Source organism: Sinohyriopsis cumingii, chromosome 13 (genome assembly GCF_028554795.1).
Source record: "Sinohyriopsis cumingii isolate HCF-2022 chromosome 13, ASM2855479v2, whole genome shotgun sequence".
NCBI lineage: Eukaryota > Metazoa > Mollusca > Bivalvia > Unionida > Unionidae > Sinohyriopsis > Sinohyriopsis cumingii.
The window spans coordinates 44,148,632-44,165,693 of record NC_142973.1 but is presented as its reverse complement, the minus strand read 5'-3'; the positions used below and the strand labels follow the sequence as shown (position 1 = coordinate 44,165,693).

The window sequence follows — 17,062 nt, the reverse complement described above, 5'->3', positions numbered from 1 at the left end:
ACTAGATTATCTGTATAATTAAACTGGATTATCAGAATAATTAAACTGGATTATCTGAATATGATTTTGATGTGTAGAATGTTTTTGATGCAATGCTTTTGCATCCTGTTTATGAGATAACAAACAACTGCAAGAAAAAAAATGCACCAGCATAATTCAACAAATAAATATCAAACTGTCTTCACAAGTCCTAACAAAGCATTTGATTAGCAGTTACCTATGTAGCAAGTCCCAACAAAACATTTGATTAGCACTTACCTATGTAGCAAGTCCCAACAAAACATTTGATTAGCACTTACCTATGTAGCAAGTCTTTGAATAATATTTATCAATACTATATAACATGAGTAGGTATGAAATCTGGCTAGAATGAAGTATGTTTACCTACTAACTATGGAAATTATAAACTAAAACACCTTTGTACAAAAACAGTGAAACATATGCAGAAACCTAATGCCCATATATTTAGAAACTGATGAAACCAAATGTCAAAGGCCTCAGCAATTTACATACCAGTCTACACAGGGAACCCTTGAGGCAATATTTCACAGTCACTATTTACAGTGAAAGTAGAATACCTGTTGCAATTTCAATCCGTAAAAATGTGAAAGCTTTTCCTATATGTCTTGATCAACCCGAATGTGTGTAATGTGAACAAAGGAATCTAATGAGTATGGAGAACATTTCTGGATGAGTACAGGGATATATTTCTAACCTCTCTGACATGCCTCTAATTCATCTGTAACATTACAATTTTTGATCCCAATATATATATATATATATATATATATATATATATATATATATATAGAATACAGATCATATGGCAAATAACAATCCTTTCAAGTGCACTGGATCCAGCAAAGGGATCACATGTGTCAGGTATTGATTAAGATAAATGCAATTAACTGAGAATGAACAGTGTGCACTGTTTGTTGTCAGTTTATTGCATTTATATATATATATATATATATATATATATATATATATATATATATATATATAACAGAATTAAAATGGTACTGATTAGCAGCCAACTGTCACTCTGTACATCCTACATGTGACTCCTTAAGACAAGAATGACTAAATATACTATTTTTCATCTACATGTTCCCAAAACTATAAAAATTAATGAAATACCCATGAATCTAGAACTGATCACCCAATCTGAAATGATTATAAGAATTGCCCACTATCTTTAGATATTGCATTATGGTAAATTTAACCCTTGACAATGATAATGTAAATTTTTTTCGTATTAATCATGGATAGCAGGGCAAAATCAAGTATGGTCTGGGTTTATTTTTTGTTGCTATTCACCACAAGGCAATCTGATTAAAATCAGATCTCCACTCTCTTGAGTGAAAATCTGACAGAGACCACTTAGCAGTCTTATTCTGGTGACTAATGTTATTACAATAATTGCTAATTTTATTAGCCAATCAGATGATGGCTGATATCTTCGTGTTTGGGAGACTGAACAGTGTGGCTTAAAAGCATCAATGTGTACTAAATGATTTGATTCACTTTCAGATTATTTAAAGCTGCATTTCCAATGGCTAATTCAAACAGCAGCAGAACAAGACCCCTGAATGTTTGCTGTCAGATCTTCACCTAGGACAGTGGAAATCCAATTTTCCAATTTAAATCAGAGGGCATGGTGAGGTATAATATTCACATATCTGATGGACACATAAATATGTTTGTTGAATAAGCATTCTCCCCCCTCCCATTTTCATTTGACTGTGCAGTCTAATATGTATGAAAACTTACCCTGATCACAAAACTTAGTCAAGGTCATTCATACTGTGATTAACTTAAGTAATCAGACCCTCCAATTTTCTTGACACCATTTGCTAAACTTTGTAAATAACTGAAATTGTGCATAAAATATCCCAACATAAAAGCACTTTGCTTTAAGCCTAAAAGAAATTTGAAAATTCAAGGTGGGCCATAAATAATGAATGTTTTACCTGTACACAAAACCAGGTGACTGAGTAGTCAACAGTGATGTCATGAAACTGCATTTTGTATACAATAATTATCATGTGGATTAAGAAGGTGTTATCAATAGGCAGTAACAAAAAGGTGTTGTCAACAGGCAGCAAAAAAAGGTGTCAATAGGCAGTAACAAAAAGATGTTGTCAACAGGCAGCAACAAAAGGTGTCAATAGGCAGCAACAAAAAGGTGTTATCAATAGGCAGTAAAAAAAGGTGATGTCAATAGGTAGCAACAAAAGGTGTTTTCAATAGGCAACAACAAAAAAGTGTTGTTAATAGGTAGCAACAAAAGGTGTTGTCAGTTAGGCAGCAACAAAACCAACTGATGTGCTCCAAGAACACGTGTCCAAGCAGTTACCTAAACAAAGCCAGCTGTGAGCTTGCTAAAGGTAGTGATGAAGGAAAAACAACCTTTCATCATAAGACAGTTGGCAAAAATATTGAATTTATCACACTGATAACTGTTAAGTTCAATGGGCATCAACGTAATTTATCTCCCTGAAAGTAGAGTGCCGAGATCCGTTTAAGCATTTCTGAAGGAAAATATGAATTATCTTTCCAATTTACATAGCTCAGAAACCATGAAACATATTCTAATGCAATTTGGTGTGCACTTATTTTGATTACTAGACATGAATTTTATGTATTTTGTCTCATCCACTCTATTCTGGATGGAGTTCTGGCTCTTGACAATTAATTCATATATTCACATCACATGTTGCTTGTAACCAGCGTAATTCAAGACTATAGTCAGCATATGATGATGTATTTCATATGAACTTTGTTTCTCAGATGAAGATGTGTTTTGTCTTATCAACTCCAGTCTGGATAGAGTTATGACCCTTGACAATTAAATTAATATCTTTACATGGGATGATGCTCAAAAACATTCAATATATTCTGAATCAATTTGTCATGACAATTGTCTCATAGTCCTAGATGTGAATCAACTTGATTTTGCACAGAGTTATGGCTCTTGACAATTAACTTCATATTTTCATATGTTGCTTAGCTCAAGAACCATGAGGCATATCTTAGTCTATTCTTCTCTTCACATGAAAACTTAGAATTTTGCTGCAGCATAGCTCAGGGACCATTCTGATGGATTCTGGTAATTAATGATACATTGATTAGAACACCAAAATTCTACTGTGTGTTACACATGTAGAAACAAATTATTTGTAAATAAAACAAAAAGACTGTCCACCTACCTTTGACAACTGGCTTCAGCAGTAACTATATTTTCCAGAGTTTTGTCTAACTGATTATAATTTGAATGGAAAATCAAACAAATGCTGATATTTGACCAGAAGTTATTCATTCAAGCCATAACTGATTCCCTGTTATTCTAAATGCTATAAACGTCAAAGATAATCTCAAAACAATCTAACCTTTATTCAATTATGCACAAGTAATTGTAATACCAGTCGCCTGTAGGCTCAGCCAAGTTCATATTGACCTTGTATTAGAGCAAAATTACTCGTTGATATAGTGTAAACAGTAAATTTGTCTGTGGACAGCGCACACTCAGTTAAAAATTGGCAAATCAAAGGTAATTATGACTGAGACTCTGGCCAAAATCAAAATAAAAAGAACCCTGTGATAAACACTTCAAAAACAAAGGTATACATGACACCGAAAAATTGATAATATTAACATGAAAGTTCACATTCCTCCAACACACAAAATAAATCTCCAAATCATGGCACTATTTTTCTAAATACTATATACAATAACTTACAGTGTTCCAAACATCACATCAAGAATTTTAATATGATGGATTAAAACTGCCAAGTAATGCTTATCACAGACAGGTGTCAAAACACATACACTTGTAATTAGTCTTTTGATCAAAATGAGTATTAGGCACCAAGAATCATTTTTACAGATGTCTTAATTTCCTTGCCTGCTAAGATCTAACTAATACGGCTTCAGCTAACTCCATTAAAATCACATATACTATGATAGCCTGCACACTACATTATTGATAGTCGCTTTGTAGAAACTGAAAAGCTTGTGTACCGAGGACTCTACTATTGTAATTTTCATGAATTAAAAGTATGCATACTTTTTAGCACATGAGAACCCTGGCACTTTGAGGAATTTGTCCAACTGCTATCAATGTTTCATAAGAACCTGAGATGACAGCAAACCAGTTTAATAAATTCTGGAAAATGTACCTGAAATATTAATGGTGCAATCTTTTTGCAACATGTATTAGCAAAAAAATTATTCTGATTTTGGTATACAACACATAATGGAATCTTTTGTCCAAAAATGAATAGCAATTTTATAATTCATTATGCTTTTTTTTGTTCTGATGATCACTGCATTATTTCATATGTACATGTACATAGTTATGCTTTCTCCATAAAATGAATGAAAACAACCATTCTCTTACTGGACAGCTGGGTATTATGGTGCCGATTAATCATGACATTCTCCTTGTGGACAAAATAAAACCTGGGAATGTCTTTAACATTCAGCTTGAAAATTTTATTTTTTGAATTTATCTTACAAATAGCCAATTAAATATTATGTCAATCTCTCTATTACTAACTGAAAATGACGTAAGCATCAGCTTTTGGGTTGTTGTTTCAGGAAATACTGCCACATTTTAAAAAAAGATGTAACACTTAAATCATGCAATCAATTACTGCACCATATCTTTTCTATCTGATGATAAATTTTATATTAAAAATTTTTTTAATATCGTTTAACATAAACTTAAATGTTTAAAATATTATGACCTGTTTAATTTTCTAAATTTGCAGATAGTGGTAAAAATGATATTAAATTGAAAATAAAACCTTTCTCTCATAACTTAATAATTAAGAAAAATGCAAGACATTTCCTGAGCTCAAAAACTGTACATTGAAGAGATTGATGTTCTGTATAATTCAAATTGCCAAAAAATGTTAAAATTGAGTCCATAAGCTAAATACTTTCTGCTTACTAGTCAATATTTTTTTAATAAATTCGTCAAGATTTTTCATAACTGCTATTATCAGAGCTCCTGACACAAATAAGAAAAGCTTTAAGAATGCTAAAATTTTGTTTTTTATATATATAAAAAAAAACTAGCAGAAATTTTTCTTTGTGTGATTGATTTCGTAGCGATGTGCATATATGAAAGCCAGTTTGTGTTAAAACAAAAGCTTCACTATTCACCAGTATCAATACAGATATGATGCTCAGTATTGGCGATGCCAATCGTATCTGAATTGAAATAAAGTGGACGTAGAACCTCTCCAACTGCGATTTTGTTCTTTACTCTCCCTTCGTTATAATTATAGAACATTACAACAGTGTGCTTGGTTATCATAGCAAATTTGTAAAAGGCTATACTTTAGGAAAATGAAAAAGACTGTCAATTTTAGCACAAAATATAAGAACAGCCAATAAAAATATTGAAGCTTAAGAAATCGAAACTTTCGAAATCAAATGACCATCGAATATAGGTAACTCATATCTTACCGCTAATAAATGGGAACTTTTCTGCAGAAAACGAATAAAAATACCTGCACTTTATCCAGATTGTGTTAGCATATATACACTATCCTTATGTAAAAAACAGACCTGGCAAACTCTTCTTTTTTGCGTTAAATATTTAAAGAAAAGCAGCAGTGTATCGATTTCAGCTTTCCTGTATCAGAAGCCTCATTGATGACATCACTTCAGGTGCTACTTCCGGTTAGAATTGTCATTCATATTTTGTTGTATAGTTGTGTCTGTTTATCTTTTTGCTGTGAATGTTATGTTACATTATAATTTAGGGGAAAATGCGACACAGATAAAATGTTTATTTGTTTTAAATTGCTGTCAGTGGCCGCCTTTTGTTGCACAACGATGTAGAATGATTAGTTATGTGGGTAAGTATATGTAACATATTTCCGATGCAAATAGGGGAAAGGCAAAGCTTATTAGTACAGTCTGTTTTGGGCTTCATAACATGGTATGGAAAGTGCTGGAATGTGGTTTTGTGGGGGAAGGGTATGGGTTACTGGAGTTGAAGTAAATTCAGCACTGATTTGTTTTGCTAAAAGTATGTGACTTCAATTTTAGACGATAGCAACTACAATGCGAAAATCAGTTGTAAAAGGAAGGTGTTATTTGGACTCCATGCATACCAATACCATGACAACTTAATTTAAAATTTATTTACAATATAGACCAACAAGTTGCTCTCCACTTTTTATCTTACATTACTGGTGGTGCCATTAAGACAAAAAAAATAAAAAGCAGGTGGGGAACAATTTATTGGTTGAATATGGCTAGAGAAAATGGAAGGTGACTTGTGTTGAGTTGTGTACCGTACCTGATCATTTCTGTGAACTTCAGGGACAATTGTATGTACAGTTGGTGCTTACATAAAATCATCAAAAGCAATCAAATTTTGCATTAGAAACAAATTAAGCAATTGAAAATTTTATGTATTCAGTTTTCTGATGAAAGTCACAGGTGCTCGACATGAGCTTGATGTTAAGAAAAGCAATCATCTGAAGGAAAAAAATCATACTGAGTTACAAAATTAACCTTGTGACCTGTTCTGACATAGGACCCTATCATACTATATAAAAGAGACAAGGTAAGTAACTTCCTAAAACTTTCTTTCCATGCCTGACTCCCAATCTCCTTCTGCTATTTCCATCATTTAAGGCAGACAGCCATAATCTATGGTTTATTTTACTCCTGAGATATTTTTCTATTCATAACACTGTCATAAATTTGTCTGCCTTGCACCAGATTGAAGCTACAGGCTCTGAAGCATACAAATTGCACAAATTTTGCATACCAGAACAAAGTTGCATTCTTCTGCAATGTACTTTATTTACTGAGAGATACAGCATTTGTGACTCTATGATTTATTCCTTCATTAATCTGAGAACAATGGTTGATGCAAAAAGTATGTTCCTATTTACCATTAACTTGATTCATCTTTAGGAATCCTGTTCCATAGAAGAATTATACATTTGTCATGTCAAATCCACACATCAAATACACATTACACTCATTTTCAAAGCATCCAGACTATGCAGCACACATGTTAATTGCAAAATATGATTGGCTGAAAGAGTAATACTTAAAGAACTCTCATGCATCTGGTTCATGATATTACATTTTGAGCCAATCATATTTCACAGAGTTGAAAATGCCATTACTCTCATTAATTAGAGTGCATTGCAGAAGAGTGCAACTTTGTCTTGTTAGGCGAAATTTGCTCAATTCATGTGTTTTGGAGCCCATAACTTCCATATGGTGCAGTGCAGAAATATCAGTGATAGCTTGATGAATAGAAAAATATCTCATGAGTAAAACAAGCCATAGATTATGGTTATGTGCCTTCAAAGACAGAAATAGCAGAAGGAAATCGAGGGTTACATGTGGAACAAAGTTTTTCAAAGTTACTTACCTTGTCTTTTTTATAGTGTGGCAGACAGGGTCCTATGTCAAAATGGATCATAGAGGTAATCTGAGGTAATTTTGTCACTTTGTATGATTTTTTTCCCATCACATTATTGCCTTTTTCAACATCAAGCTTGTGTCAAGCACCTGTGTTGAAAGTCAGACAAACCACCAACATAACATACTTTTCAGTTGTATTTCTGATACAAGTGACTTAGCTTATCAGATAAAAATTAATTACTAATCAAACAATAACCACATGCAGTTCTTAAAAAAAGAAAGAGCAAATGAGCAATATGGTGATTGTTTTTATACAGAAAACCTAATGAAGATTGTAAACTCAAGTCAGAGGGGAACACAATCTGGAACAGATTTTTTTTCTTCTGGTATATGACTTAACTTAGTATATTATATAAATTATAAAGGTATTGTCTTCTTGGCCATATTATAGAAGATCAGAGACCATCCATTGGTGAAGAAGAAACTATGCAATGTCAGACTTTACCTTGTTCTTCTCAGAAAAAAAATAAAATGACATAAATATTCAAATACTGGAGTCAAATTTGTTGAGACCTCCTCAGATAAGTTAGTCTTGCAGTTAGTGTATTGCAGTGGCATGTGAACTGGTGACTGCAGCATGGTTGACAGGATATAGACAGTGTGTCATTTATGCCTGCTGCATTAAAAAATTATCCTGGTGTTATTTTGGCTGTTTCCTTTTTTTTAACTGTAAGTAAGTAGGGCCATTTGGTAAAACAGTTAATAAAATTCTTCAGTTGACAGGATGTGCTTCATGTACAATGTGATGTGTGTGATTGATGCTGTGTTTGTGAAAGGTAGACTTTTGGCGTAAAAATGATAAAAGAAAGACAAATATACTTTGAAGATTAAGTTTACACTAATCAGTAAATTTTTAGTTTATTTGATGTTTCATCTTGTACTTGATATTGGTTTTGTAAACAGCAAGAGAGACAAAAGAAATAAAATGCTTTTTAAAAATGTTAATTTTCATTATACCTCAATCTGATTTTTCTTAAATAATGTCATAAACTGTCTGTTGACATTGTTTCTGTATATTTGCAAACTGCACACATAATCCATGCATTTCATTACAGCTTTTTCTAATTTTGTTCGTTCTACTCAACACTTATCACATCACCATTGAAAAACTAATTTTTAAGATAAATAAGTTATCAAAAACACTATTTATTCAATGAAGAGCATACAAGTATACCAATTATATATATCTCTTCATCCCTTTGAAAAGTTTAAAAAGTGGAGGGAGGGAACCACACTAAATCTAAACAAATAAGTATAGTTGTGAAAAGAAAATACAACTGAGAAGATTTGACATCAGCAGTGATTGAAGGACTTGCTTCAACAATAGGAAAAGGATCGGCTGTCTGGTATTACTGTACATATCTACAAAAGGCGGAAAATGTCTATATGCCCTACAGTACTTCGTATCATACATGGCCACATCCTGGAGGAGGTTGATACAAGACATCTACCTATAAATCTATTATGTAAATACCATATTGATGAAAAGAAGGCTGACACTACCAAGAGCATTTCGTCAGTGCGGTATAAGCCAATATGTAAAGACAACTTAAAAACTCTAGCATGCCCAGTTATGGAATAAGTGGCAGTGTTATGGGACCCCTAAAACTCTTGCATGCCCAGTTATGGAATAATTGGCAGTGTTATTAGACCTCTACACAGAGACAAATATTAGGAGAGTTTGATTTGGTTCAGAGATGGTCTATGATGAGACTTCCATATTACTGGTGGCATGACAACTGTGATGAAACAAATGCATTGGCCTGTCAGCCAGGAAAATGTGGACAAGTCAAAATTGTGATGATATACCAAACTGACCATGTATAAGTTGACATCCCAAAGTGTTATTCCAACACTTGTTATGTGATGCCATTTATAGAAATATATTGTGGCATTTTCAAGGACACCGCTGTATCAGAAGTCTTTAATCCCTGACTCCATCAAGTTATGAAATTCATGCCCCAGTATATTATTGACTGCATCTCTACTGAAACCTTCAAACAAATAATAATAATAATAATAATAATAATAATGAGGACTTTGTATAGCGCCTAATCTTTGGAAGCTCTAAGCGCTTTACAACATTAGACAACACCTATAAGAGAAAAATTATATAATGATATGATTACAAAAACAAACACCATGAAATTAGAAAACATTAAAAAACATGCTGAGAATATTTAAGGTAGGAAACATTATTAGGTCTTTAAGTTTGTTCTTGCAGTTGAAATAAGTGAGTTTTGAGAGCCCTCTTGAATGTGATCACCGTGTCTTTATGTCTGAGTTCAGTGGGCAATTCATTCCATGTTGCCGGGCCCTGCTGTGCAAAAGAACGCTGTCCATATGACTTTGTTTTCATAGTGGGAATAATGAGTATACGATTGTCAGAAGAGGAGCATAAGTATCTTGCTGGTGTGTGCACATGGGTGAGGTCGGATAGGTATGTTGGACTAGAGTCTGACAGTGACACCTAGCACAGAGAACAAATTTTATGTTTGATTCTGGATCGAATGGATAGCCAGTGTAGTGTACAGAGCAGCGGGGAGGTGTGCTCTGATTGTGGTACTCTCAGGATGATCCGAGCAGCTGTGTTTTGAACTTTTTGAAGTTTCTGGAGCAGATATTGAGATGAACCAGACAGAATTGACTTACAATAGTCCAGTCTTGAAAGTACTAATGAACACACAAGTGTTTTAGTGGCATCAACTGAAAGATATTTGCGAATTGAGCTGATGTGTCTCAGCTCAAGATATGCAGCCTTGCATATGTTCACGACATGTTGGTGCAATGTGAGAGTACTGTCCAGAGTAACACCTAGGTTTCATAATGATTGTGTGAATTTAATGTTGGTGTTGCTGATATTTATTGTTTGAAGTAAAGGATGTGAATGAGAAAGTCTTTTTGTTGTGATCAGAATGGCCTCAGTTTTATCATCATTCATCTGCAGCTTGTTACATGTCATCCATGATTTCACATCAGAAATGCACGTCTCTACACCTTGGATGGTAGCATCAACTTCATTTGGGTGGCTAGATTTGTATATTTGGGTGTCATCAGCGTACAATTGGTGAGACACTGGATGATGATCTATGACACTTGAGAGTGGCTGAGTGTACAGAATGAAGAGAACAGGTCCAAGAACAGACCCCTGTGCAACACCACAACATAGATCAACTGGGCTGGAGTGTATTCCATTTGCAGATACAATTTGTGTCCTGTTGACCAAGTAGGACTTCAACCACAGTAAGGCTGTATCATGAATGCCAAATACATGCTGGAGACAGTGAATTAATATATCATGGTCTATTGTGTCAAATGCTGCAGACAAATCAAGGAGGGTGAGGACTGTAATCTTTCCGCTATCCAATGCAGAGAGAATGTCATTAACTACTTTTAGAAGAGTAGTTTCAGTACTGTGGCAAGGGCGTTATGCAGATTGTACATTGCTAAAAAGACTGTTTGAATTTAGATGAGATACAATCTGGGATAGAATAACATTTTCTAAGATTTTTTATATGAATGGGAGGTTAGAAACTGGGTGGTAGTTCTTTAAATCATTATGGTCTAGTGTTGGTTTCTTCAGCAGAGGCTTTACAATGTCAGTTTTGAAAAATGATGGGAATTCCCTGGATGAGAGAGAGGTATTAATAACATCAGTTAGTGAAGGCAATACTGGATCTAAACACTCAAGCAGCAGTGATGTTGGAATTGGATCAAGTTCACTTGACTTTGGTGCACTCTTCGTCAGGATTGTACGTATGAAATCCATAGAGACAGGTTCAAATGCTGCTAATGGTTGCTGCTCAAATTCTGTATCCAAATTGTATGGTGATGATGAGTCAGTTGAAATCGTGGTGTTAGGCTTATCTCTAATGGTTTGTACGTTGTCACGGAAGAAGTTTGCAAACATGTCCGGAAGGTCGACTGGAGAGAGGGTAGTTGGAAGTGGTGTAGATTTGTTCCTTGACATTAGCTTGTTAGTAATCTCGAAGAGCTCTTTGCAGCTGGAACTTTCCATGATTTTAGTAGTCGAGTTGTTCTGCGGTAGGAGGTAAGCAAGTTGTTAAGATAGCTTGGATGTCCTGCATTAGTTTGGTTCTATTTATCATACGGAGGTTTCTCTTAGTAGCAGATAAAGGTGGAGGGTTAGGGACTGATACGTCAAGATGGCATATAATGCAAAGATTTTCTGATGCAAGGTCATGGGAGGACCGTAGAATGTTATCATCAGGTCTATGAAGAATCCAGTCTAAAATGTGACCATGTTTATGGGTGGGTTGGTTAACTGACTGTTTCAGGTTAAAAACATTAATGGAATCTATGAGTTTTGATGTATTTGGGTTTCCGGGACAGTCAGAGTGAAAGTTGAAATCTCCAAGAATAACCAGGTTGTCACCTATTGAATTTCCATATTCCAGGAGATTCAGAAACTGCTCCAAAGAGAGAGAGTCAGCCAGTTTGTTTTTTCTACTAGAAGGGTGGTATAGGCAGAAAAAATGGACTGACCTTTGCTCCAGTGTGAGTGTGGTTTGGACTAGTTCAAACAGTGTGTGGTCAAAATTGAATGTTGTAGTGTAGTTAAGATGTTTTATCATTGAGTTCTTTGTGATGACAGCAATTCCACCTCTGCGAGAATTACGGGGGAACGATTTGATGGAGTAACCAGTGGGTGTTATATCCGCACACGTGGGCTCAACGCCTGATGTTTTTAGCCATGTTTCTGTCATGAAAAATACGTCAATATTTCAGTCATTGATAAAATTAACTATTTCTGTGCGCTTTGCAATCCATTCACATGCTATAGCTCAGACATTACCCCTTCTTTTTTTTTAAATAATAATGATCATAGTTGCAGTTAGCAACATAAGATGTTTCTGCATCAAGACTATGGTAATACAGATATACACCAAGCTAATGGAATGTATCCCAGAAGTGGGATACACTATTTCATAAAGAGATGAAGAAATGCTATCTTACAGATGTTGTCTTTTGTTTGATCTAGAGTTATTTTACCAGTTACCACATTGAACTTAATTTGAACTAGAGGTGGAACTGTACCAGTTGCCACAGTGAACTTCAGTTTGAACTTGATGGACTGCACCATTTGCCACATAGAACTTAAGTTAGAACTGGAAGGATTGTACCAGTTGCCATCTAGAACTTAAGTTTGAACTAGAGAGACTATACCAGTTGCCATATGGAACTTCAGTGTGAACTGGAGGAGCTGTACCAGTTGTAACATAGAACTTTGGGGCCCTGAGTGGCAGTGTTCTAAAGTGCTCTCCGTCACGCATCACTGCCATCTCACCTCTGCCTGCGTGGGTTCGAGTCTTGGGCTCGGCCAATGTGGATATGTGAGAAAGCTTGCTGGTAGCTTCTCATGGGTCGGTGGTTCTTTCCTGGGTTTTTCCAGGTTCTTCCTCCACCATTAATACTGGCTGCCATGTATAGCCTATCTTGTGCTGAAAAATGGCGTTAAACCCTATAACAACAACAACATAGAACTTTAGTTTGAACTAGAGGGATTTTATGAGTTTCCAAGATGAACTTCAGAAAAACTGACAGAATGGCAGAATGAAACCTTCAGAATGGGCCAGCAGGAACAATAAAGCAGAAGATAAAGAAACAGAATTATAAAGAACGCTTAATTTTTATTTGAATATTTGGCAATAGTAACTCTATAAACTGCATGAAAAGGATGTAAATAGTTTTCATAGGTTGTTCTCTTCCAGCTAGGAATATCAGCAATGAAAACTCATGAAAGACACCATAATTGCAAACAACAAAGATCTTGATTTGCCATAGCATAATGCACCTTCAGATCAGGGTGTATGTTGTTTGTTCTACTTTTTACTCCTAACAAATTGCACAGACCCAGATCTGCCAGTGCATTATGCAGTGGCAGATCTGGGTCAGTGCAGTTTGCAGTTGGGCTCATCTAATAAGTGAGTATATATGGTACCCAGAACAGGTCCTTTATCAGGAACTGTGGCATTTGTTTTTGTAAATCAACAGAGGCTACACAACGCTAGTGATAAAACTATATCTTTATTAAATCTCTTTTTCGTTTATTCTTCTGCATGAAATATTTGATGTATGTATATCTTATTTTTTTTACTAAGTTTTTTTTACTAAGTTTCCTTCTCTCTCCATGGGCAAGGTAGATAAATGAAACTGTTGTGGCTGATAGTTGTGCTGGAATATGTATGGATGCAGTTGAAATATTGCAGTACTACCATAACTATTTAATCAGAATGGCGAATTTTCTGTCGTGATTTAATGTTTTGATTTTATAGTGAGACGTAAGGTTTTTATGGAGTACTTGTGTTTTATTATTCTCATCTTTTTCCCACCTAAATTTAATGTATGACTGTTTTACATTCTTTGAAAACACCAGCTAACTAGTACTTTATGATCATTTTCATTTCAGATAAGAGCACTAGATCTCCATTTAATTAAAGATGTCAGATGAAAGGAATTTTCGCACATACTACTATGAAAAGTTTGGCTTTCATGGTGTGGAAGAGAAAAAGTCGATTGAAATTCTTTTGAAAGAACACCCTCTGGATGTCGAGAAACTTCGTCTTTTCTGTCTGAGATATCCTATACCAGCTCAGTACAGGATCTACCTTTGGAAGGTTATTTTAGGTACTAGAAAACTCTTTGATATGCTGACAAGTTTTATATTTTATTAAAAGTTATTATATGGCTTGTGTGTTGTTAAAGCATACAAGTGTATTTAGCACTTTCTTTCCAGCTGAAGCAATTCAGCATTTATATAACTCCCAGTTATACAAAAGTCATGCATATTAAGACCAGAAAGCTTGAAACAAGGTTACTCTTTTTATACAATGAAATTCTGTGATGTCTGTATAGTTTTACATATTTAATGCCGCAATTAGTAAAGAACCTCAGATTTGATTTTTGTAACACACCCATTTTCAGTATCATGCACCCAGGCTAGAATTCCATTCAGTAACTTATATTTACAAGTAAGACTGGCATATTTATTTATGTAAGTGGTTTAATTTTGTTTCTTGTCTGTCAATAGTTAAAAAATTGGTAATTGTGTCCATACAGTACATTTGATTGCTTTATTGATTTTTTTCATAATGTTCATACATGCTGACCTGCCAACCCTTATGAAGTGACCGTAAATCTTTCTGAAAAAAAAATTAAATCGTGGACATGTAGAATAAAAGCCACAAATTTGAAAATAAAATCACTGTTGTAAACACCAGATACTGACAGTGATGTTGGTCAGGGAACCATAATAACTTCACAGGAGTATCTCAGACACTAGAATCTGCCCATATTTTCATGCAAAGGTCATCCAGTAACCAAATAAATGTTGAAGGCAAAATGGGCAATCAGTCTTTTAAAAAGTTCAAACAATCAGCATAGAAGTAGGCAACAGAATATTCAGATTCTTGGAAAAACAGGAAAAGCAACAATCTTACATTCATTAAATATGATGTGTTTATCTGAGTATGTCTGATGATCATAGAGATAAAATTTAAAAAGGAACCCAAATAATTGCATTAAGAGATCTGACAGGAAGTCATAGGGTTTGGAACTACAGTACTGTTGCTGAAACTCTGCATGAGGTTATTAAGCCTAACATGTATTTGACAAAAATTTTGGTGGAACATAACATTTGACACTGCTCCATCAGATCACACTTTTGAGTTTTTCAGATGGATTTTTTCAGTGTTGACATTTTGTTACTCCATACTGAAATTTGGTGTGATTTGTGGAAAACTATTGACTGCCTTACTGAGACAGTCTTGTTAGCGTTGGCAGGTCTGTATATATTGTAGTATGAAACAATATCATGATGATCCTAAGGATGTTTCACCTAAATTGTCAGATGTCTTCACCAAAACCCTTTCTGGAAAACCGAATCCTGTCATAAGAAGAGGCTTAAAAAAATACACTGCATCTAAAACAGTCACAAGTTGAGTACAGTAGAACATGCACATGTGATCTTGAATATAAATAAAAAGCTCACCTGTAAATCTAGGATGCAGAATGGGGGAAATGTCAAGTGTTGAATCAGTTCAATTAAAGGACATCATTACGGTTATTGTAATGCTCATAATTTTAATTTGGCAAGTGTCCAGCATTATTACTGAGTATGTTCTCTCTACTCTCAATGTTTATTTTGGCATGCTTGAAGTGGAAGGAACATGTCTCACTGTGTATGGTTTGAGGCCCAGAATCGTGTATTTGTTTTGCTCACTCACAGTAATGTAACTTATGTGATATAAATACACCTATAAGCAAATGTCTCCCTGCAATAGTCACTACATTCTTCAAATGAATGTGTTATAGGCATTTTGTCCGCCAATCAGGACAGACATGATTTTATGATTCGGCAAAGAACTACACAATATCAGGACCTGTTTCATGCCCTTCAAGTGCTGCGTAGAATTAACGATGACACCCCTCTGCCTGAGATCTTCCTAAGGATGTACCTAACTGAAGAAGGCATGTTGCCGTTTGAAGAACAGGGAATGGTAAGTACATATATTTAGTTACATCTAAAGTTTTAGCAGGTTGATAAGAATTTCTAGTCAGTTTCATTTGTTCTTCTTTTGTTGAACTGAAGGGAAATGGTGGACTAGTGTCCAGTTTATGGAAGTTTTTGTTCCAACAGTGTCCACTTTATTGAAGTTTTTGTTCCATCAGTGTCAGGTATTTGGAAGTTCGGTTTTGTTTCATTAGAAAAAGCTGATTGATATATTTCATATTAGTTCATATTCATATGTACAGCCTTAGAGATCAGAGATCAGTGACAAAATGTTATAAATAGGTGTTCATATATACAGTGTTGGAGATCAGAGATCAGTGACAAAATGTTATAAATAGATGTTCATATGTACAGTGTTGGAGATCAGAGATCAGTGACAAAATGTTATAAATAGATGTTCATATATACAGTGTTGCAAATCATAGATCGGTGTTATAATGCTGGAAATGGAAGCTCACATTACAGTGCTGGAAATCATTGATCAATGTCATGATGCTGGAAATGGAAGAAAACATTGCTGAATTTCCTTGCAACAGATACAGTGCAGTTCATTTGATTTTTTAGCAGGTTTGATAAGAAGTTCCAACCAGTTTCATTCATTCTTCTTTTGTTGAGCTGAAGGCTGAGCAATGGGTAAAGTCAGCTTAAGTAGGTTGGAATGTTCCCATTCATCCTGCTAAATGGGTGAAATCATTTTAAGCAGGTTGGAATGTTCCCATTCATTCTGCTAAATGGGTGAAATCATTTTAAGCAGGTTGGAATGTTCCCATTCATCCTGCTAAATGGGTGAAATCAGTTTCAGCAGGTTGAAATGTTCCCATTCATCCTACTAAATGGGTGAAATCAGTTTCAGCAGGTTGGAATGTTCCCATTCATCCTGCTAAATGGGTGAAATCATTTTAAGCAGGATGGAATGTTCCCATTCACCCTGCTAAATGGGTGAAATCATTTCAAGCGGGTTGGAATGTTCCCATTCATCCTGCTAAATGGGTGAAATCATTTCAAGCAGGTTGGAATGTTCCCATTCATCCTGCTAAATGGGTGAAATCATTTCAAGCAGGT

General features: G+C 34.8%; 2 protein-coding genes across 3 annotated transcripts in view; one reads left to right on the top strand and one right to left on the bottom strand.

Moving 5' to 3' along the window:
• Positions 1–5,664, bottom strand: part of LOC149785323 (ligand of Numb protein X 2-like) — a 141,228-nt gene extending 135,564 nt beyond the window's left edge. For both annotated transcript variants that reach the window (XM_089979219.1, XM_089979220.1), the window contains exon 1: positions 5,581–5,664. The gene's annotated coding sequence lies outside the window, so the exon portion shown is untranslated. The remainder of the gene's footprint in view (positions 1–5,580) is intronic.
• Positions 5,665–5,682: 18 nt separating this feature from the next.
• The window catches only part of LOC149785322 (TBC1 domain family member 7-like), a 34,106-nt gene continuing 22,726 nt past the window's right edge, over positions 5,683–17,062 (top strand). Inside the window, exons 1-3 of the mRNA XM_089979222.1 lie at positions 5,683–5,873; positions 13,898–14,115; positions 15,802–15,986. Coding sequence (XP_089835348.1) covers positions 13,929–14,115; positions 15,802–15,986 — 372 coding nt within the window. The 5' untranslated portion in view covers positions 5,683–5,873; positions 13,898–13,928. The remainder of the gene's footprint in view (positions 5,874–13,897; positions 14,116–15,801; positions 15,987–17,062) is intronic.